The 19,826-nt window shown below is 42.5% G+C and overlaps 1 protein-coding gene across 1 annotated transcript in view; it reads left to right on the top strand.

Annotated features, from left to right (window-relative positions):
- Positions 1–19,826, top strand: part of tmem184ba (transmembrane protein 184ba) — a 32,486-nt gene that overhangs the window by 1,689 nt on the left and 10,971 nt on the right. The window contains 2 exon segments of the mRNA XM_062056211.1: positions 6,490–6,723; positions 7,734–7,899. Of these exon segments, the coding sequence (XP_061912195.1) occupies positions 6,490–6,723; positions 7,734–7,899 (400 nt within the window).

The following is a 19,826-nucleotide window of genomic DNA, read 5'->3' on the forward strand; positions in this document are numbered from 1 at the left end:
AACGGCAGATCAACTGGTCTAAAAAAGGGGGGTCTATTTAAAGGCTAGATTATACAAATGAGTTTTAAGATGGGACTTAAATGCTTCTACTGAGGTAGCATCTCTAACTGTTACCGGGAGGGCATTCCAGAGTACTGGAGCCCGAATAGAAAACGCTCTATAGCTCGCAGACTTTTTTTTGGCTCTGGGAATCACTAATAAGCCGGAGTTCTTTGAACGCAGATTTCTTGTCGGAACATATGGTACAATACAATCGGCGAGATAGGCTGGAGCTAAACCGTGTAGTATTTTATACGTAAGTAGTAAAACCTTAAAGTCGCATCTTAGGTGCACAGGAAGCCAGTGCAGGTGAGCCAGTATAAGCGTAATATGATCAAACTTTCTTTTTTTTGTCAAGAGTCTTGCAGCCGCATTTTGTACCAACTGTAATCTTTTAATGCTAGACATAGGGAGACCCGAAAATAATACGTTACAGTAATCGAGACGAGACGTAACGAACGCATGAATAATGATCTCAGCGTCGCTAGTGGACAAGATGGAACGAATTTTAGCGATATTACGGAGATGAAAGAAGGCCGTTTTAGTAACACTCTTAATGTGTGACTCAAACGAGAGAGTTGGGTCGAAGATAATACCCAGATTCTTTACCGAGTCGCCTTGTGTAATTGTTTGGTTGTCAAATGTTAAGGTGGTATTATTAAATAGATGTCGGTGTCTAGCAGGACCGATAATCAGCATTTCCGTTTTCTTAGCGTTGAGTTGCAAAAAGTTAGCGGACATCCATTGTTTAATTTCATTAAGACACGCCTCCAGCTGACTACAATCCGGCGTGTTGGTCAGCTTTAGGGGTATGTAGAGTTGAGTGTCATCAGCATAACAGTGAAAGCTAACACCGTACTTGCGTATGATGTCACCCAGCGGCAGCATGTAAACACTAAAGAGTGCAGGGCCAAGAACCGAACCCTGGGGAACTCCGCACGTTACCTTGACATAGTCCGAGGTCACATTGTTATGGGAGACGCACTGCATCCTGTCAGTAAGATAAGAGTTAAACCAAGACAAGGCTAAGTCTGACATACCAATACGTGTTTTGATACGCTCTAATAAAATATTATGATCGACGGTATCGAAAGCGGCGCTAAGATCAAGAAGCAGCAACATAGATGACGCATCAGAATCCATCGTTAGCAATAGATCATTAGTCATTTTTGCGAGGGCTGTCTCCGTAGAGTGATTTGCCCTGAAACCGGATTGAAAAGGTTCACAGAGATTGTTAGTCACTAAGTGTTCATTTAGCTGCTGTGCAACAATTTTTTCGAGAATTTTGGAAATAAACGGAAGGTGGGAGACCGGTCGGTAGTTTACCATGAGGTCAGGATCGAGGTTAGGTCTTTTGAGCAGAGGATGAATAACCGCTTTTTTGAATGCTAGGGGAACAGTGCCGGAGGAAAGTGATAAGTTTATAATATTTAACACTGATGGACCTAATAATACAAACAGTTCCTTGATAAGTTTCCCAGGAAGTGGGTCAAGTAAACATGTTGTTTGTTTTATCCCACTTACACGCTGTAATAATTCCTCTGTTATTTCATCAAAAATAGAGAGACTATTTTGGAGGGCAGTGTCCGTCGTATATACAGTCGTATTTGTGTTAATAGAACCCAGTTGTAGCTGGGATGCGTTGTCTTTAATCTCCTTTCTAATGAGTTCAATTTTCTTATTAAAGAAATTCATAAAATCATCTGCCGAGTGGGTGGAGCTACTGGGAGGAGTCCCTTGTTGGGTTAGCGCTGCTACTGTACTAAACAGAAATTTAGGATCGTTTTTGTTGAGGCGGATGAGATTTGAGTAGTATTTAGCTTTAAATAAATAAATGATAAATGGGTTATACTTGTATAGCGCTTTCCAACTTCAAGGTACTCAAAGCGCTTTGACAGTATTTCCACATTTACCCATTCACACACCCATTCACACACTGATGGCGGGAGCTGCCATGCAAGGCGCTAACCAGAAGCCATCAGAGGCAAAGGGTGAAGTGTCTTGCCCAAGGACACAACGGACGTGACTAGGAAGGTAGAAGGTGGGAATTGAACCCCAGTAACCAGCAACACTCCGATTGCTGGCACAGCCACTCTACCAACTTCGCCACGCCGCTAAGGTAAGCATGCGTTTATAAGTTATTAAACTATCACTCCATGCTTGATGGTAAACCTCAAGTTTAGTCGCGCGCCATTTGCGTTCCAGTTTTCTACATGATAATTTATGAGCTCTAATTTCTTCTGTAAACCATGGGGTGCGCCTTTTAGGGGCCCTTTTTTGTTTTAGCGGTGCTATACTATCAATAATTTTGCGCAAGGCATCGTCAAAGTTGTTAGTGAGGTTATCAATAGAGCCGACATAATTTGGGAATGGTGCCATTACCGAAGGCAGTAGGTCAGCAAGAGTCATCGTTGTGGCAGCATTAATGTTGCGGCCGCTATAGCTGTTATTATTATTATTAGCTTGTTGACAATGAGTCAAAACTTCAAATTTTATAAGGTAAAGATCGGACATTACTTTAGTATATGGAAGTATCATAACTTTGGAGGTGGTGACACCCCTGACAAGCACTAGATCTATTGTATTACCGTTGCGATGCGTGGGTTCATGTATTATTTGTGTAAGACCACAGCTATCAATTATGGTTTGGAGCGCCACGCACTGAGGGTCCGATGGGGTATTCATATGGATATTAAAGTCCCCCATTATGATTATATTGTCGGCGTGCGTCACTAGATCAGCAACAAACTCTGAGAATTCACTGATAAAGTCCGAATAGGGCCCAGGGGGGCGGTAGATAACAGCCAGGTCGAGAGGTAGCGGTGTGACAGACCTCATAGTAAGCACCTCAAACGATTTATATTTATTATTTAGGTTAGGGGCAAGGTTGAAATTTTCATTGTATATTAGTGCGACACCCCCTCCCCTTTTAAGAGGACGGGCAACATGCGCATTCGTATAGTTAGGAGGAGATGCCTCATTGAGCGCAAAAAATTCGTCTGGTTTGAGCCAGGTTTTGCTAAGACCAATGACGTTAAGATTGTTGTCTCTCATGACCTCATTAACTAATAACGCCTTGGGAGACAATGATCTTATGATTAAAAAGCCCATATCATAGGTATTGGGCTGTTTTGACGAGTTTTTGTTAAGATTATCCGTAGTAGCAATATTAATAATGTTGCGTTTATGATGCGTAGTGCACTTTAAATAGTTTCGACCATATCTAGGAATTGATATGACGGTAATTTTCCGATTGTTTGCTTGGTGCTGCAATAGACTGGACATATCATAATTTGCCACCTCAGTAGAATGCATGTCCACCTCTGACACAGACACAACAGAAAAAACATTATGTGAATTGTGTATTATTGTAAAAGAATTGCTATGCGTACATGGATTATCCAGCCTGGCGCTGGCTAGTTCTAGCTTAACTGACTCCTCACCCGGACTAACAGACATTGTAATTGCCTGTGACCGGGCTTGCTCTAGTGTAGTCAGTCAAGTGAGACTTAAATAGTAGTCTATGTTTCTAGACAGGATGATGGCACCTTCCTGGTTAGGGTGAAGGCCGTCTCTCATCAGCAAGCCTGGTTTGCCCCAGAAAGAGGGCCAGTTATCAATAAACGTTAGTCCCTGTTGCCTACAGAAGCTAGGCAGCCACTTGTTAAGCGAGACTAATCTGCTATATCTCTCATCATTGCCTCTCGCAGGCAGGGGGCCAGAGACAAATACTCTATGCCTGGACATCTTTCTGGCGAGATCACAAGTCCTGGCTATGTTTCTCTTTGTAATCTCTGACTGTCTCATTCTAGTGTCATTGGAGCCAACGTGTACAACTATATTCGCATAATTAGTGGTGCGATTAGCCTGTCGTACGTGTTTACTAGGCCTGTTGCGAGTTAGCTCCCTAAGATTAGCTTCAATGTCAGGTGCTCTGGCCCCGGGGATACACTTTATTGTGGCTGGTTTGCTAAGCTTTATGTTTCGGGTGATGGAGTCCCCTATGACTAAGGTGTGGTGCCCGGTAGACTGGGGTGTAGGACTAGCTAAAGAGCTAAATCTATTATGCGTCTCAACCGGTACACCGTAGCTTGTAGGCCGCTTAGGACTGCTACAAGCTGGGCTAGTTAGCTCGCTACAGCTAACGCTAGCAGATGTGTCCGCAACATCTAAAGTTACGACATTACTCAGCTCTAACTGGCGGACACGGCCCTCTAGCAGAGCCAACCTCTCCGTGAGTATGGTGCAAGACGCGCAGGAAGCCATTACTCACAGTGTTTTCTGTCACCGAGTGAAGTTCCTGCTGTCCTCAGGGAAGTGGTCGCGGTCTGCGGGAGTAGCTTCCTACTTACCTTCTGACCGGCGCTGCCTTTCTCCGCGCTAGCTTAGCAGCTAAATAGTACCACTAAATATGTTTGAGAAGTGATAAAGAAAGCTGTAGAACAATTAAAAGCACACAGATAGAGCGATACTTAGCCTTTTTCGCAACAGCGAACAGACGGCGAGCAGTCACGCACGGTATCCATCCATCTTCTTCCGCTTATCCGAAATCGGGTCACGGGGGCAGCAGCCTAAGCAGAGAAACCCAGATTTCCCTCTTCCCAGCCTCTTTGATTAGCTTCTCCCATGGGATCCAGAGGCGTTCCCAGGCCAGCTGGGAGACATAGCCTCCCCTAGGTGTTCTGGTGGCTGTTTGAGCACACTTCAGCTAATCTTGGATAGTCTCAATCCTTAATGCTTCAGTCACATGTAAGATTCTCACAGGAATGAGGCAAAAATACAGTTTTACCTACTGTACTTTGAACAACTCCACATGAGACAAGATCTCCTCCCCAAACCCGAAGATGGCACTCCACCCGGGCGAGAACCATGGACTCTGACTTGGAGGTGCTTGTTTTTCATCCTAGTCGCTTTATACTCTATTGCGAATCGATCCAGTAAAAGCTGAATATCCTGGCCAGATGAAGCCAGCAGGACCACATCTGCAAAAAACAGAGACCTAATCCTGTAGCCACCAAACTGTATCCCCTCAATACCTTGACTGCGCCTAGAAATTCTGTCCATAAATGTTATGAACAGAATCAGTAACAAAGGACTTACCAAGCTCTGACAATGATCATACTGGGAGTGGACCGCCACAATCAGGCAATCAGATACCCCATACTATCTTGAGCACTCGCCACAGGACTTCCCGAGGGATACGGTCGAATGCCTTCTCCAAGTCCACAAAACACATGCACTGGTTGGGCAACCTCCCATGCACCCTCGAGGACCCTGCTGAGAGTATGGAGCTGGTCCACAGTTCCACGACCAGTACGAAAACCACACTCCTGAATCCGAGGTTCAAATGTCTGGCGTAGCCTCCTCTCCAGTACACCTGAATAGACCTCACCGGGAAGGCTGAGGAGTGTGATCCCACGATAGTTGGAGCTTCTGCTCAAGTGTACGGGTAAATGGGTTATACTTTTCTACCTTCAAGGTACTCAAAGCGCTTTGACACTATTACCACATTCACCCATTCACACACACATTCACATACTGATGGCGGAAGCTGCCATGCAAGGCAGCTAACCATGACCCATCAGGAGCAAGGTAAAGTGTCTTGCTCAAGGACACAACGGACGTGACTAGATTGGTAGAACCCGGAACCCTCAGTTGCTGCCACGGCCACTCTCCCAACCGCGCCATGCCGTCCCCAAACCCTATTAAAAACATACTTTTATTCCATGGCTTTTAACAGTGAGTGATATCCATCCTGCAATGGCGCCCCATAATACACCTACTGTGAACCTGTTTTTATGTTTTTATATTTTATTTATTTATTTTTTATCGTGTTCTGTTTGTGTTGTGTTGTGTTTGCTCGGTTCTTGTATTATCTTTTAACCTGCCCATTGTACAGCACTTTGGCTACACCCGTGGTAAATTTTAAATGTGCTTTATAAATAAAGTTGATTTGATTTGATTTGATATTGACGATAAATCAGGTATGTTAGCAAGTGTTCTGAAAATGTGACTCGCTCTTCCCTCGATCCTCTTATCTTGGACTAATATTAGACTTTACATAATTTAAACATGTGCGATCAATGTTTAGGTTGATATTTACCTGTGGTGGTATTGATGCGTTGCGTCATTGCATAGTTGCTAATATAAGGTTTAGTGGGGAATGTCAATTCACTCACTGGCTCGCCTACCTTGTACAGATTTTCATCAGCGGGTACCTACTTACACTAATGCCACTTGGATGATCTTTCATCCATTTTCTATATTGCTTGTCCTAATTATCAAGCCCATCCCAGGTGACTTTAGGCAGGAGCCAGCCAATCACAACAACCATGAACGCCTCTGTACAAGTTAGAATCTCCAAATAACCTTACGTGCATATTTTTGGAACGTGGACCGCCCACATAGATGGTTTGCCATCTCTATCTAAACTTCTAACTCTGCTTCCAGATGTTGACGCTGTGGAGGCGAGATGTGCCGCTGTCAGAGCGGCTTGGGGAGGAGTCCCCTTTGACGGCTGCAGCAGGCGTCCCAGCCACGCCAGCTCCAGCGGGGCCCAACATCTCCTGGCTCCCTGATCTCCCCTTGCTTAGCCAAGACCAGCCCACTTTTCTCATGACCCCTGCAGCACAGGCTGTGTCCGGCTTCTTTGTCTGGACCGCCCTTATCCTCACCTCTCACCAGGTAACTAAGCCTGAGTCAATGATCCATTTTGATGGATGATATATTGTCCCACAAATTATTGTGGAAAAACAGTATTTTTGTCAACATTATTTTGAGACCAAATTAAGCACTTGGCTAATCATAATATATTATAATATTAATAATGTTAGTATTCCTTTCAAACACAACAAACTTTGGTTTCTCATTATTTTTTACCATTGTAGTTGGAAGTTGTTGTTTTTTTTGTTGGCCGGGGCTTTCCAACCAATTTGCACACCTGCTCGTTCAACAATGTTGAATGGCTCGTCTTTTGAAGCTAAAATATTTCCATAACTCCTCCCACCTAGACAAAGGTTGTGGATGACTTTCAACAGGATTCACTCCGTTCATTTCTGAATGGAGTTTCATGAATAAATGCGCTCAGTAGTTGAGAGTGATGCACAGAGTGAACCCTCTTGTACCCTGTTTGAAACAGAGACAAAGACATGGAATTATCAAGTTCCATTTTCATTCATCGTTCGATGAATTGATTTGTTGACTATAGGCCCAGGCCTACTGAGAGCCACACTCTTTACACATAACTGCGTGTCATGTATTACTAATCAAAACAACTATTTACTTTATAAAACCATAAAAGTAAGCAAAATGTCCCAATTTTTTTAAACCATTACATTTGATTTTTTTGAGCAATTGTCCGACACCTTGGCCTCAATTTCGTTGTGAAACTTCAATCAAAACTGTCATATTTGTATGGAGCACATGAAATTCATGTCTGCTGTATAAGGTAAACATCTACCTGGGTCCAAAGAGAAGCACAGGTTGCTTGGCAGCATCCCTCAGCAGGTGTATCATGTGATGCACTGCATGCACAAACACATGGAAACTTGATCTAGGGTTAGGTGGTAAGGGCATAGAAAGGCTGTCAAGGTAATGCTGTGCAATAATTAGGATTTAAATCGGAATTCAATCAAATCTTTCCTGTGTTAGTCAAAATACACAATTAAATAAAAGCCTTTCTCCTTCAATTGCAGATCTACATGCACCTGCGTTACTACAGCTCACCCCGGGAGCAACGCCACATTGTACGCATCCTCTTCATTGTTCCTATTTATGCCTTCGATTCTTGGCTCAGCCTCCTCTTCTTCACCAACGATCAATACTATGTATACTTTGACACCATCAGGGACTGCTATGAAGGTAAGAACCAATATGAAATACTCAAAATATTAGTGAATATTCAGGTCTTATGATGCAAGTTGCTCTGCACCAACACACGCATGAAAGTGTGTTGTTTTGACAAGCCCCAATGAGGTGATGTTACTGATTAAAATCCTTCCCGCTACAGCGTGGACAACCTTTCCAGTTGAGTTGAAGCATGTTGCCATCAAATCAGACTGCTGAGGAACAATCTGTCCAGCCATTGCTAATTGATTAGTCCACCCACAAAGGGATGTTGTCAAAGGGCCCCATTCATCTCTCCTGTTAGGCTGTTGTTGTACAGTGGAATCACAAAGTTCTAACTCAACTTGGAAACAAATTATGTCTCTAAAATTGAACAAATATATTGAGGTACGCAAAAACCCTAGTGTGTGAATGTGAGTGTGAATGTTGTCTGTCTATCTGTGTTGGCCCTGCGATGAGGTGGCGACTTGTCCAGGGTGTACCCTGCCGAATGCAACTGAGATAGGCTCCAGCACCCCCCGCGACCCCAAAAGGGACAAGCGGTAGAAAATGGATGGATGAATGAAACCCACCGTTGTGCGTGACAGCACATCGCCGAAGACTTTAGCTCAGCAGTGTTTTACTTTATTTTTGTGGTGCCACCAGGAATGGACAAGACAACAAAGGGTCCTGTTTGCTCAGTAAAATATGCCCAAGCAACAATAAGTCAACATGGGTAATAAAATATGCTCTTTTTTTATTATTATGAAGAGAAATGCCCCCCTTAAACACACATTGCACCTTTGTCTTTATGCAAACTGTTCGTCATATTTTTCCGGAGGTTTCTTACACTGTCGTGACTTAAATTACACTTGTAAGCATTCTGGAAACAATGTGAATCACATTTTCTTAAGGACAATTCATCTTTTTTCTCATGTTCAGTGCTTTCAATTGAAGGAAATCAGTTTTATTTTTATAATTTTAATTGCTATCATTTCTACTATTTTGACACTGACTGGGAGACAGGAGCGAGTGTCGTCCGTCATATTAACATCCTTAATTAAAATGGCAGTGTTTGTGATGCATTCCATCAGTAACATGTTTAAAATAATTTAGATTAGGGCTCCGACTGTGAGATTTTTGTTCTTTTTTCACAGTGGAAGTTCCAAATTAAAATGTCAGTGTTTGTTTGTGATGCAGTTCCTTAACTAACATTTTAAAAATCATTTAGAAATGGGCTCTGACTCTTGAGATTTTTGTTCTTTTTTAACTGTGCATCCCGATTAGGCATGTTAAATGGTTACTCAAAGCACTTTTATGATGGCTGACTGTAGGAGTAGATTATTTCAATTTGTCAGTCTTTATTATTTATTTAGTGTTTCTTGCAGGGACATAAATATTTTTTAAAAAATGATATCCCGGTTATCATTATGATCGCGGTATTGTTTAATGTGTTCAAAAAGTACTGATAGACACACTGAAATCGTTTGACCAAGTAATTTTTTTAATAACTAAAATAAACAGACACACAATTTGAAGTGTTTGTGTTTCTTATGCTTGACTGATACTGACACTGTTTTAGTCTTAGTATTTTATCTGTTTTAATGACCAAGCTTTTATTGTTTTGAATATTGTTTTTACTGGTGCACTTTTAAAATGTATTTAAATGAAAACTGCGTAACAAATAAAATCTTTTTTTTTTTTTTTTCTGGCGGTGTCCTTCTCTGTTCGGTGTTCTATGAACGCACTGGAAAAACACCTCTGTCTTGTTTTCCTCTGAGTATAGAGGGATCACTGTCCTAAGAGAGCACATCTTGTAGGCAAATGTGCTGCACAATTGAATATCTTGGTTGCTCAGGCAGCTATGTTTATATACATTTAGAGTGGGGTATGTCGTTTCCTAATAGGGAAAGACATGTCTCTTGGATTCATGTTAACATGGTGCCAGTCAGTCTGTGAGTTTATTGAAGTGTTGTTATCAGTCACGTTTTTTTTATTTATTTCAATTTAAAACAGTATAGTCTGTGAGTTTATTGAAGTGTTGTTATCAGTCACGTTTTTTTTATTTATTTCAATTTAAAACAGTAATTTAAGTAACCGTCAGGGATTTTGCCGCTTTTATCATTCATACCGTTTATCGTTACATCATTGTTTTCCTGGATTGGTTTGTGTTTGGCTCTGGAACCGCATGTGGCTCTTCAGCCTCCTTGTGGTGGTGTCCTTCTGAACAGGGTGAGGAAAATTATCATTTTTTAGTTTTATGATTGTCTGTGGGGTTATCAATGTGTACAGGCTGAGTCCTGAGACACAAGGAAGTCAAGGAAAAGGGAGGGAAACCTGTGTGCGGTGAGAAGCTTATTGAATATGCAACCCTTCGGGCAGTTCTTTTCAAATAATGGCCCGGGCGCGATGGGGTGGGTGGGGTATTATGCTTTTTTTGCCGTACCAGGATATACTGGTACGGCAACCACGGTGGGAGACGAGGAAAGACCGGTGTGTTATTTCCTTTTAATGTTAATAAGCTTATAACCTTATGCAGAGGTATAGTTATAACAATTCTATAGTCAAATTATACTATTTTTAATCACGGTGGAGTGGCAGGGGCGCAAAATATTTTTTTCTTCCTAGGGGGGCGTGACAGAGCATATTTGAAAAGCACTGCTTAAAGACATGCACCTGGGGATAGGTTGATTGGCAACACTAAATTGGCCCTAGTGTGTGAATGTGAGTGTGAATGTTGTCTGTCTATCTGTATTGGCCCTGCGATGAGGTGGCGACTTGTCCAGGGTGTACCCCGCCTTCCGCCCGATTGTAGCTGAGATAGGCTCCAGCGCCCCCCGCGACCCTGAAGGGAATAAGCGGTAGAAAATGGATGGATGGATGGATGCTTAAGGGTACCTAACCATAACAATCGTGCCAAAAAAAATTGTAAGGAAAAAGTTTTATTTTGCATGTACCGATTGCTTTACCTGTAAAACTAAAGAGATTCAAACTTTTAAAAGTTTATAGACTGTTATGTTTTGCAGCAAGAGTGGGAAAAAGGGCTATTTTGATGGTAAAGGTTACAGACCCTTGTGTTAGACATTTACTGTTCTACAGTATTTGACTGCATCAGAGATAAGTGTCCTCTGTCGGTTTCAATGGTTACCATGACGAATTGGGTGTCAAATGAAATATCTCCATACAACTGGATAATTGGAACCTTCTCTTCACCTCCGCATTCAGCAGTGAAGGTTAGGTCTGAGTTGGCCTCTGTATAGCTTTAACAAACAAAAAGCTCAATCAAATTAGGAAAATAAATTATTTGCCCCCATAATTTCCCACCTGGTGCAATATTTGTATTCTGTGTTTGTTGAGTCCTGACCTGCTCTTCTCTAGAGTTAAGGATGACTGACCTGTTGCATGGCAACAGCACCCCAAAATCCTTCTCATCTGCCGGGCTGGTTACGACAAGATAATGAGTTTTCCCTCAAACCAACTTGCTTGCAAAGTTCTCATTGTATGCGTGTCTAGCGCCTACTGTATCGCCGTGGCGACCAGTTAGGCTGTCAACAGATCCACAGGGAAATGTGAGCAAATGGTAAACAGGACGCACAGCCAAACTGTTCAGCCAGTCATCATCTCAGCGTCGACGTCAAACAGTGACGTGAAGTTTGTGTGTAGGTGGAGTTGATGGAAACGCAGATTGACAAAAGGCACCGTGCAATAATACGCTAACAAAGAGACGGCCTCACACAAAGGTTGGCAGCAGCACAAACAAGCTCTGCTGTGAACTAACAGGTCACATTCTCACACTTTTTGTATTAAACTGATAGCAGTTATCAGGCGGACATGGTTGGACAGCACATACAGTCAACACAGAGGATGAAAGAGCTTAGAGTTTGGGAGGGAAGGGGGGAATAACAGGATTAGCACAGTCGTGTTTTTATGAGCCGCTTTGGCTGTCATCGTCCACACGCTGAGGCGGCACACGGGGGACATAATCCCATATCCACCACCGAAGATGTCCCTGTGTCTCAATTAGCACACTTAACATACTTACACTTGAATACAGTGTGTATACTATGTGCACTGTGTACTTGGTTCTTGTCGGCAGGAATTGTGTAGTGCTCGCCCAAATCAATTAGTCGTTGCGCACTTACTGGAAATGATGATCACAGTGTATATCTGTTTTCTCTATTACTTCTTGCCTTTTTAATTTTGAATTGCAACCACTCGAGTTAGTCTTGCCCCTCCATGGCGCTGATTAAGCTTGGTTTAGTTTCCATTGTTGCACACATTTGTTAAGTGCAACATCTGGCATTTTGCCTGTACAGTACTTCGCAGTGTAAACACCCTAATGCACTCAAGCGTGGAAGTGCGTGAATGAAAATAGAGCCTGTACGTGTCAAAGTTGTTAATTAACTGACAAGCTGTAAACGTGACATAAAAAAGTATTAGACTTCCATTGTAACTTTTAGTTGTTCAGAATTTATACGGGCTACATGTACTGTACAGCAGTGGTCCCCAACCACCGGACCGCGGCCCGACCGATTGGTACTGGGCCGCACAAGAATTTAAAAAAAAAAAAATGTTTTATTTTTTTTTAAATCAACATAAAAAACACAATATATACATTCTATATCAATATAGATCAATACAGCCTGCAGGGATACAGTCCGTAAGCACACATGATTGTATTTATTTATGTAAAAATAAATGTGTCCCACCGGTCCGTGGGACAAATTTTCAAGCGTTGACCGGTCCGCAGCTACAAAAAGGTTGGGGACCACTGCTGTACAGTACTAACTTGCGAAAGTCAGTTGTATATATTTATTTAGCAATTCTACAGAAGCCAAGGTTCATCTGGTGCAGGGGTGTCCAAAATTTTTCCAGCAAGGGCTACTTACAGAAAAATATGTTTCATTTATTAAATTTTGAACATTGATGATGTTAAAACCAATACAATGTAGGTCAATCAATATATGTTTAACTATCTGAGCAAAAATCCATATTTTAGCTTTCCGTGAAAGCAAATTAGTGTAACATCTAATTTAACCCCCTTGATTTATTACATTTCTTCTTTTTGTTATTATTTACTAATATTATTGTTCCACTTTAGCACGCTCAAAAACTTCCTTTATCTTGAAAGAACCTTGGACACACGTAAATCATCAAAAACAATATTTAGCAAGATGCACAGGTCGTCAGCCATTTTGGTTTTCAAAATCCTATTTTGGGGGGGATTAGGCCTAGTTCCATTTTAATCCGTTGTGTGTTTATTTGGTCTGTAGAATGTGCCGTGGGGCAAAAAAACCAAGTTGTAAAACAAATGGCTCCCGGGCTACACTTTAGACACTCCTGATCTGGTGAGTAGAAGAGAAAAAGTTAGTGCAGAGCAGGTGTTTCGAGCTTGTTTTTATTGAAGGCCACATCGCAATTATATTTGTGAAAAGCCGCCTATGAAAATTAATATACATGGATATATTTGTATTATAGAATTTAAATAGGAAACTATTTTGGATTACTATAATTTTTACTAACAGATTGATGGATAACTTGCTTTGTTTGTTTAAAATTGAAAGAATAATACATGCATGAAGTCAGAAAGTGCTTTATTTCCAGCATTTTTTTTGCAGGCCACATAAATGACGTTGCGGGCCACATAAATGACGTTGCGGGCCACATAAAATGATGTGGCGGGCAACATACTGTATAATACAGCAGCATATATCTGCGTGCACACGGACTTTCAGCGCCTGACATAGGTGATGGGACAGATGATAGGGAAGGAAGATGATATCATATGAGTGTTGTAGTGCAGGGCTATTCAAATACGTAATGAAGAGGGCCGCAGTTTCAAGATGCAAAGGGCTCAGAGGCCTGACTTCGAAATGTGAAGTGAAGTGAATTATATTTATATAGCGCTTTTCTCTAGTGACTCAAAGCGCTTTTACATAGTGAAACCCAATATCTAAGTTACATTTAAACCAGTGTGGGTGGCACTGGGAGCAGGTGGGTAAAGTGTCTTGCCCAAGGACACAACAGCAGTGACTAGGATGGCGGAAGTGGGGATCGAACCTGCAACCCTCAAGTTGCTGGCACGGCCACTCTACCAACCGAGCTATACCGCCCACTGTAGATGTTTCTTCAGAGACTGCCTCCGCAGGTTATATTTCTTTGCAGTGTGAAAGCCGATGTGTTTACTTTGCAATTAAGAAAACGCAGTCTCACTGTCAACAAGTTCATTATTTTGCCATCGCTATTGTTTCCAGAGCGTGCAGCTAATTAACAATATGAATAAAAATAATCTCTAGTTTTTGTTGAGGATTGATGTTCCTTCTTTTGAATTGTTTTCCTTCCTCAGTTTTATTTCTTTACACTTCTTCCTTCATTTACGTTTGTAAGAAAATTTAAACATAAAATAAACATAACCAAAATTAACTTCCATTGTGTATTTTGCATAAATAATATTCATTGTGAATTTTACATAAATAAAATAGAAGGTTTAGTGTTAATATAGTCACACAATAAATTACAAATGTTTACACATATAAAAATTGCACAACATTAACACACTAAACATTGTATGTGACTTATCACTATAAGTGTTGTTGCCCTGTACTGGTCAAATTTAGCACTACATGTATTAAATGAGGTACCGTTACTCTCAGACTAAAAAAAATCACAACCGCAAATGCAAAAGACAAAAGTCAGCAATTTCAATACAAAACTAACTAAATATCTTTATGCACAAATTACATCTACTTACAAATGTTTGACCAAGTTTGGTGATGAAGCTTACATGCTGGGATTTCTACCATTGTTGCTGCTTGTCTGGATCAATGTGTCCGTTGCTTAAAAGGTCCGCCAGAAAACAATGACTCGAGCACTTGTTTGGGGTAGAACATTCATTCTTTGTTGTTCAGTTGTTGTTAAAAGTCAGATTTTTGCCATTTATTTGGATTTTTTTCCTTGGGTTGAATGAGTAGTCTTCTACTCACCCCGCTGTTGCTTCACTGTAACACATATGCCTTGCTGATGCTCCCTGCGGGTTGGCGGGAGTACTACATACATGATCAACCCTAGTTTTAATGGTTTCATCAAGCCTAGTTGGGTGAAGTTCGGCAGGCCAAATGAAAACCTTTGGCGGGACGGATGTGGCCAGCCCCATCACATCAAATGATGTGGCAGGCTACGTAAAATGATGCGGCAGGACCACAAAATAACACGACAGGACCACATAAAATGATGTGGCAGGCCAGATTTGGCACCCATGCCTTGAGTTTGACACTTGTGCTGTAGAGTAATAATTGTTGTTATTTTTTCATCAGGTAGCGGGCAACTTTCTGGTTCATTGAAGATCCCCATCGTATTGCGGGGCTGGGGGGTGGGAGGGCTGCTTGTTGTTGCCATGCTGATGTGAAATGGAAGAAATACATTTTTGTGCACCCTTACCCAGATCTTCACCGGAGGCTCTTCCTATTTCTATACTGTAATGACTGAGCATCGTTTTCTTTTCAAACAACAGCAATCGACACTTGCTCTATTGATTCCACCATATGGAAAGTCATTAAATCTGGACTGGAAAGACCCATCATTGGTACATTTTCAGTGCAACTATGACTGTCTGGAAAATGTAATTGTCTAGTAAATGACATAGAATTAAGGAATGTTGGGAAATAGCGGGAACAATGTCATTGTTATGTGACAGACATTGGCTCCTCAGAAAATGAATTGGTTGGGAAATAAGACTTTTGACGAGAGGTAATGACGTTTTCATGCTAGGACAAACACGTGTCCCTCATGCACCTGTATCAACAAACAACAGGAAGTTCCCTACCAAACCCTAACACCAAATAGTACCACCAATCAGTAGAAGTCTGTGGCTGAACTAACCCACGTATCCCCCTAAAACACTTTTAGTGACTTGTGTTTGTGTTACTCTTCAAGGAAAGGCAACAATCTGGCTTAGTTTTACTTTCCACTTGTGTTTGTCCCTGCTTCTGTTGCATTAAACTGCCACTGCGTGCCCCTTTTAATGGGCAATCACCATCCCCTTGCAAGACTGTTACTATGTCCAAGCAGTCCAGGGTCAACAAATCTAAACTGCACACGTGATGCTTGTGTTTACGTTGTCTCAGTCTTGGCTGCCAGCAGGTTCTCTTTTCTCCCTCACTCAGTGGAGCTTTTATTGCTCCATAAGAAAACAACCTCCACCTTGTGGCACTGAACAAGTATTCTTTTGATTTGTGCACAAGAGGGATTTTGTGTGACGGAAATAGGAATATTTTGACACGCACATGCACACAACCAACACTTGAACGCCCCCCCACCCCCCAAAAAAAGACACCTAGAATAAATTACAATGCAAGAAGGTGACAAGATATGAGGTGTTGACAATATATATTGCAACTTTGTTTCTTTTCTTTCCTCTCTTTTCATATTGCAGTTTATTTTCTGTTAGTGATATCATAATTTGTCTCCACCAATGTCTAAGGAATGAAATGTTGCATATCGTGGATTTTAGTGTTGAATGTGAATCTGACTTTGCACATTCTGTTTTTGATCTTTTTGGTTGTTTCCACAGCTAAATTTACTTAAAAAACATGAAAGTGGGGTTAGGTTTCTTGGCAACACTAAATTGGCCCTGGTGTGTGAAAGTGAGTGTGACTGTTGTCTGTCTGTGTTGGTCCTGTGCTGAAGGGGCGACTTGTCCAGGGTGTATCCCGCCTTCTGCCCGAATGCAGCTCGGATTGGCTCTAGCCACCCCTGCAACCCAAGAGGGACAAGCAGTAGAAAACGGATGGATGGAAGTCCGTAACGTCATGTTTTTTCCCTTTACAAAAAAGAAAATATGAAGACTTCGACTCTGCTCCTGTTTATTAAGATGCATTACTATGAATTACAGTAGTACCTCAACTTACAAACTTAATTGGTTATGAGATGGAGCTCAGAACTCAAAACACTTGTATCTAAAACAAACATCTCCTTAAAAAGGAATTGCAATCAATAACTGGTGCATCCCCCCAAGAAACACAATTTTAACATGTAGGAAGAATAACTAACATTTAGATAAGGAATATTGTATAAAATCAATACAATACTGTACTACTAACAACTATAGTAGTAATGTAATAAAAAAGTACAGTATCTCCTTACCCCGGATTTCCACTGAATGCAAAATGGCCGCAAAACTCTTTCTGTTTTTATTCAAGTCAATGTGTCCATTTCCACCACCTGCGGAACGTCACCGATAGGCTGTTGACGTTCTGCATTTCAGCACTAAATATACGCACAGCTTCTATATTTGCCGGATGCCGCAACAAATCCGTTCAATTTAGCTCAAATCTGCTTGTGTTGGACAGGAACTCATGCACTAACACAAATTAAATAATCTGGTTTACTTTCAAAATAAAATACTCAGTTTTCAAGGCAGATTGTATTTTACACTTTGAGAGGTCCATAGGGTGGCGATGGACACGAAGTTAACTTATCAAAGGTGTTCAGACGTAATTTCACCTCCGTTGACACAAATGGATAAGGACATGCTAATTCTAGAGGTCCAAAATTGAAGAATGATATACAGGCATATCCCGAGCAGCTATATGGAGATATGGGGGCCTGTGTCAAATACCAGCTGATAAGGAGACCGGTAAAATTGTGACACGCTCGCCAGGGATGATGTTACTGTTGTGTTGTTGCTTTCTACTAAAAATAAAATTGTTTATCAAGTGCCGTTTAGCACCTGTTATTATTGGCAGGGCCAAGTTTATTTGCTTCTGCTCCTCTGGAGGGACAAAATAAACTCTGGTTCACTTTACTACAACTCTCCTTACCACGCGATTACGCTCGGATTGGCGAGATCTCGTAATTGTCTGAGCTATTTCGCTGCGAGACGTAAAAGCAACAGAGCGGCGGTGGGGATTGCCAGACTGCGGATGGCGTCGCCCTACCTTGTTTTTCCGTCAAACCCACCATCAGCAGCTTTTTCATATTTTCATAGATAAACGTTCGCAGTTTGGATATTATTTTCTTATCCTTCGCTGGCGTTAGACCTATTCTGCTTCAGTATGGTGTAAAATAACAGTGATGCGCTCAAATTGCTTTGCCAAATTGGCGCATGCTTGTTCATGTTTTTGATGATTTCAGCCATCCATCCATCCATCTTCCACCGTTGATCCGAGTCCGGGTCGCGGGGGCAGCAGTCTAAGCAGAGATGCCCAGACTTCCCTGTCCCGGGCCGCCTCCTTTAGTTCCACAGGGGACACACCGAGGCGTTCCCAGGCCAGCTGTGAGACATAGTCCCTCCAACAAGTCCTAGGTCTGCCCCAAAGCCTCCTCCCGGCTGGACATGCCCGAAACACCTCACCAGGGAGGTGTCCAGAAGGCATCTATAGTAGATGCCCGAGCCATCGTAGCTGGCTCCTCTCTACGTGAAGGAGCAGCGGTTCTACTCTTGAGTCTCTCCCGAATGACCGAGTTCCTCACCCTATCTCTAAGGGTGATCACAGATATCCTGCGGAGGTAACTAATTTCTGCCGCTTGTATTCGCAACCTTGTCCTCTCGGTCGTTACCCAAGTTTAGTGACCATAGGTAAGGGGATCAGTGACTGCATCACTGCAGACACTGCCATATTTCTCTTACTCGTGAACAAGACCCCGAGATACTTAAACTCCTATACTTGAGGCAGAACTTCACTCCCGACCCGAGGGGTGCAGTCTTTCCCGACTGAAAACCATGGCCTCAGATTTGGAGGTGCTGATTCTCATCTCAGCAGCCTCACACTCGGCTGCAAACCGCCCAAGTGAAAGCTGAATGTCCCAGCCTGGCGAAGCCAACTAAACCACATCATCTGCAAAAAGCAGAGATGCGATCCTCTGGCCACTAAACTGGAAACTCTCCACACCCTGACCGCGCTTAAAAATTCTGTCCATAAAGGTAATGAACGAGACCGGTGACAAAGGGCAGCCCTGGCGAAGTTTAACATCTACTGGCAACATGTCTGAATTACAACCGGCAATGGGAACCAGACTCCTGCTCTGCTTGTACAGGGACCGAATGGCCCGTAGTAACGGACCCTGAACCCCGTACTCCTGGAGCAACCCCCAAAGGACACTGCAAGGGACACGATCGAATGCCTTTTCCAAATCCACAAAACACTGATGGACTGGTTGAGCAAACTCCCATGCCTACTCCAGTACCCTAGCGAGCGTATAAATCTGGTCCTGTGTTCCACGACCAGGATGAAAACCACATTGTTCATCCTGAATCCGAGGCTCAACCAATGGCCGGACTCTGCCCTCCAGCACCCTGGAATAGACTTTCCCCGGGAGGCTGAGAAGTGTGATCCCTCTATAATTGGAACACACCCTCCGGTCCCCCTTCTTGAAAAGGGGTACCACCACCGCGGTCTGCCAATCCAGAGGTACCGCCAAAGAGTTCAACGCTATGTTGAAGAGACATGTTAGCCACGACAGTCCAACAACATCCAGAGCCTTGAGGTATTCCGGATTAATCTTGTCCTCTCCTAGGGCCTTGCCACTGGGCAGTTTTTTGATTACCTCAGCAACCTCGGCTCCAGTGATGGACATGACCGTATTTGTGACCTCAGACTTTGCCTCCTCTACGTAGTGTGTGTCTGTAGGATTAAGGAGATCCTCAAAGTATTCCTTGTACTGCCCAACTATATCCCCAGTATTGGTCAGCAGGTTTCTGCTACCACTATGCACAGTGTGGACAGGGCACTGTGTCTGACCCATCACCTCGGACCAGTTTGTCTTGGAAAACCCTACCAGGGGCATGTAGCCCCCAACATCATAGCTTCTTGGATCATTTGGGTACTCAAACTCCTCCACCACGGTTAAGGTGGCGATTCATTGAAGAGCTTGATTATTTAATTTTTTTTATTCAATGATTATCATCCATTTCTTCTCAGCGATGTCCTTACACTACACTCAATTTCCTCCTTCCTACGGTTGGA

Source organism: Entelurus aequoreus, linkage group LG08 (genome assembly GCF_033978785.1).
Source record: "Entelurus aequoreus isolate RoL-2023_Sb linkage group LG08, RoL_Eaeq_v1.1, whole genome shotgun sequence".
NCBI classification, from domain to species: domain Eukaryota; kingdom Metazoa; phylum Chordata; class Actinopteri; order Syngnathiformes; family Syngnathidae; genus Entelurus; species Entelurus aequoreus.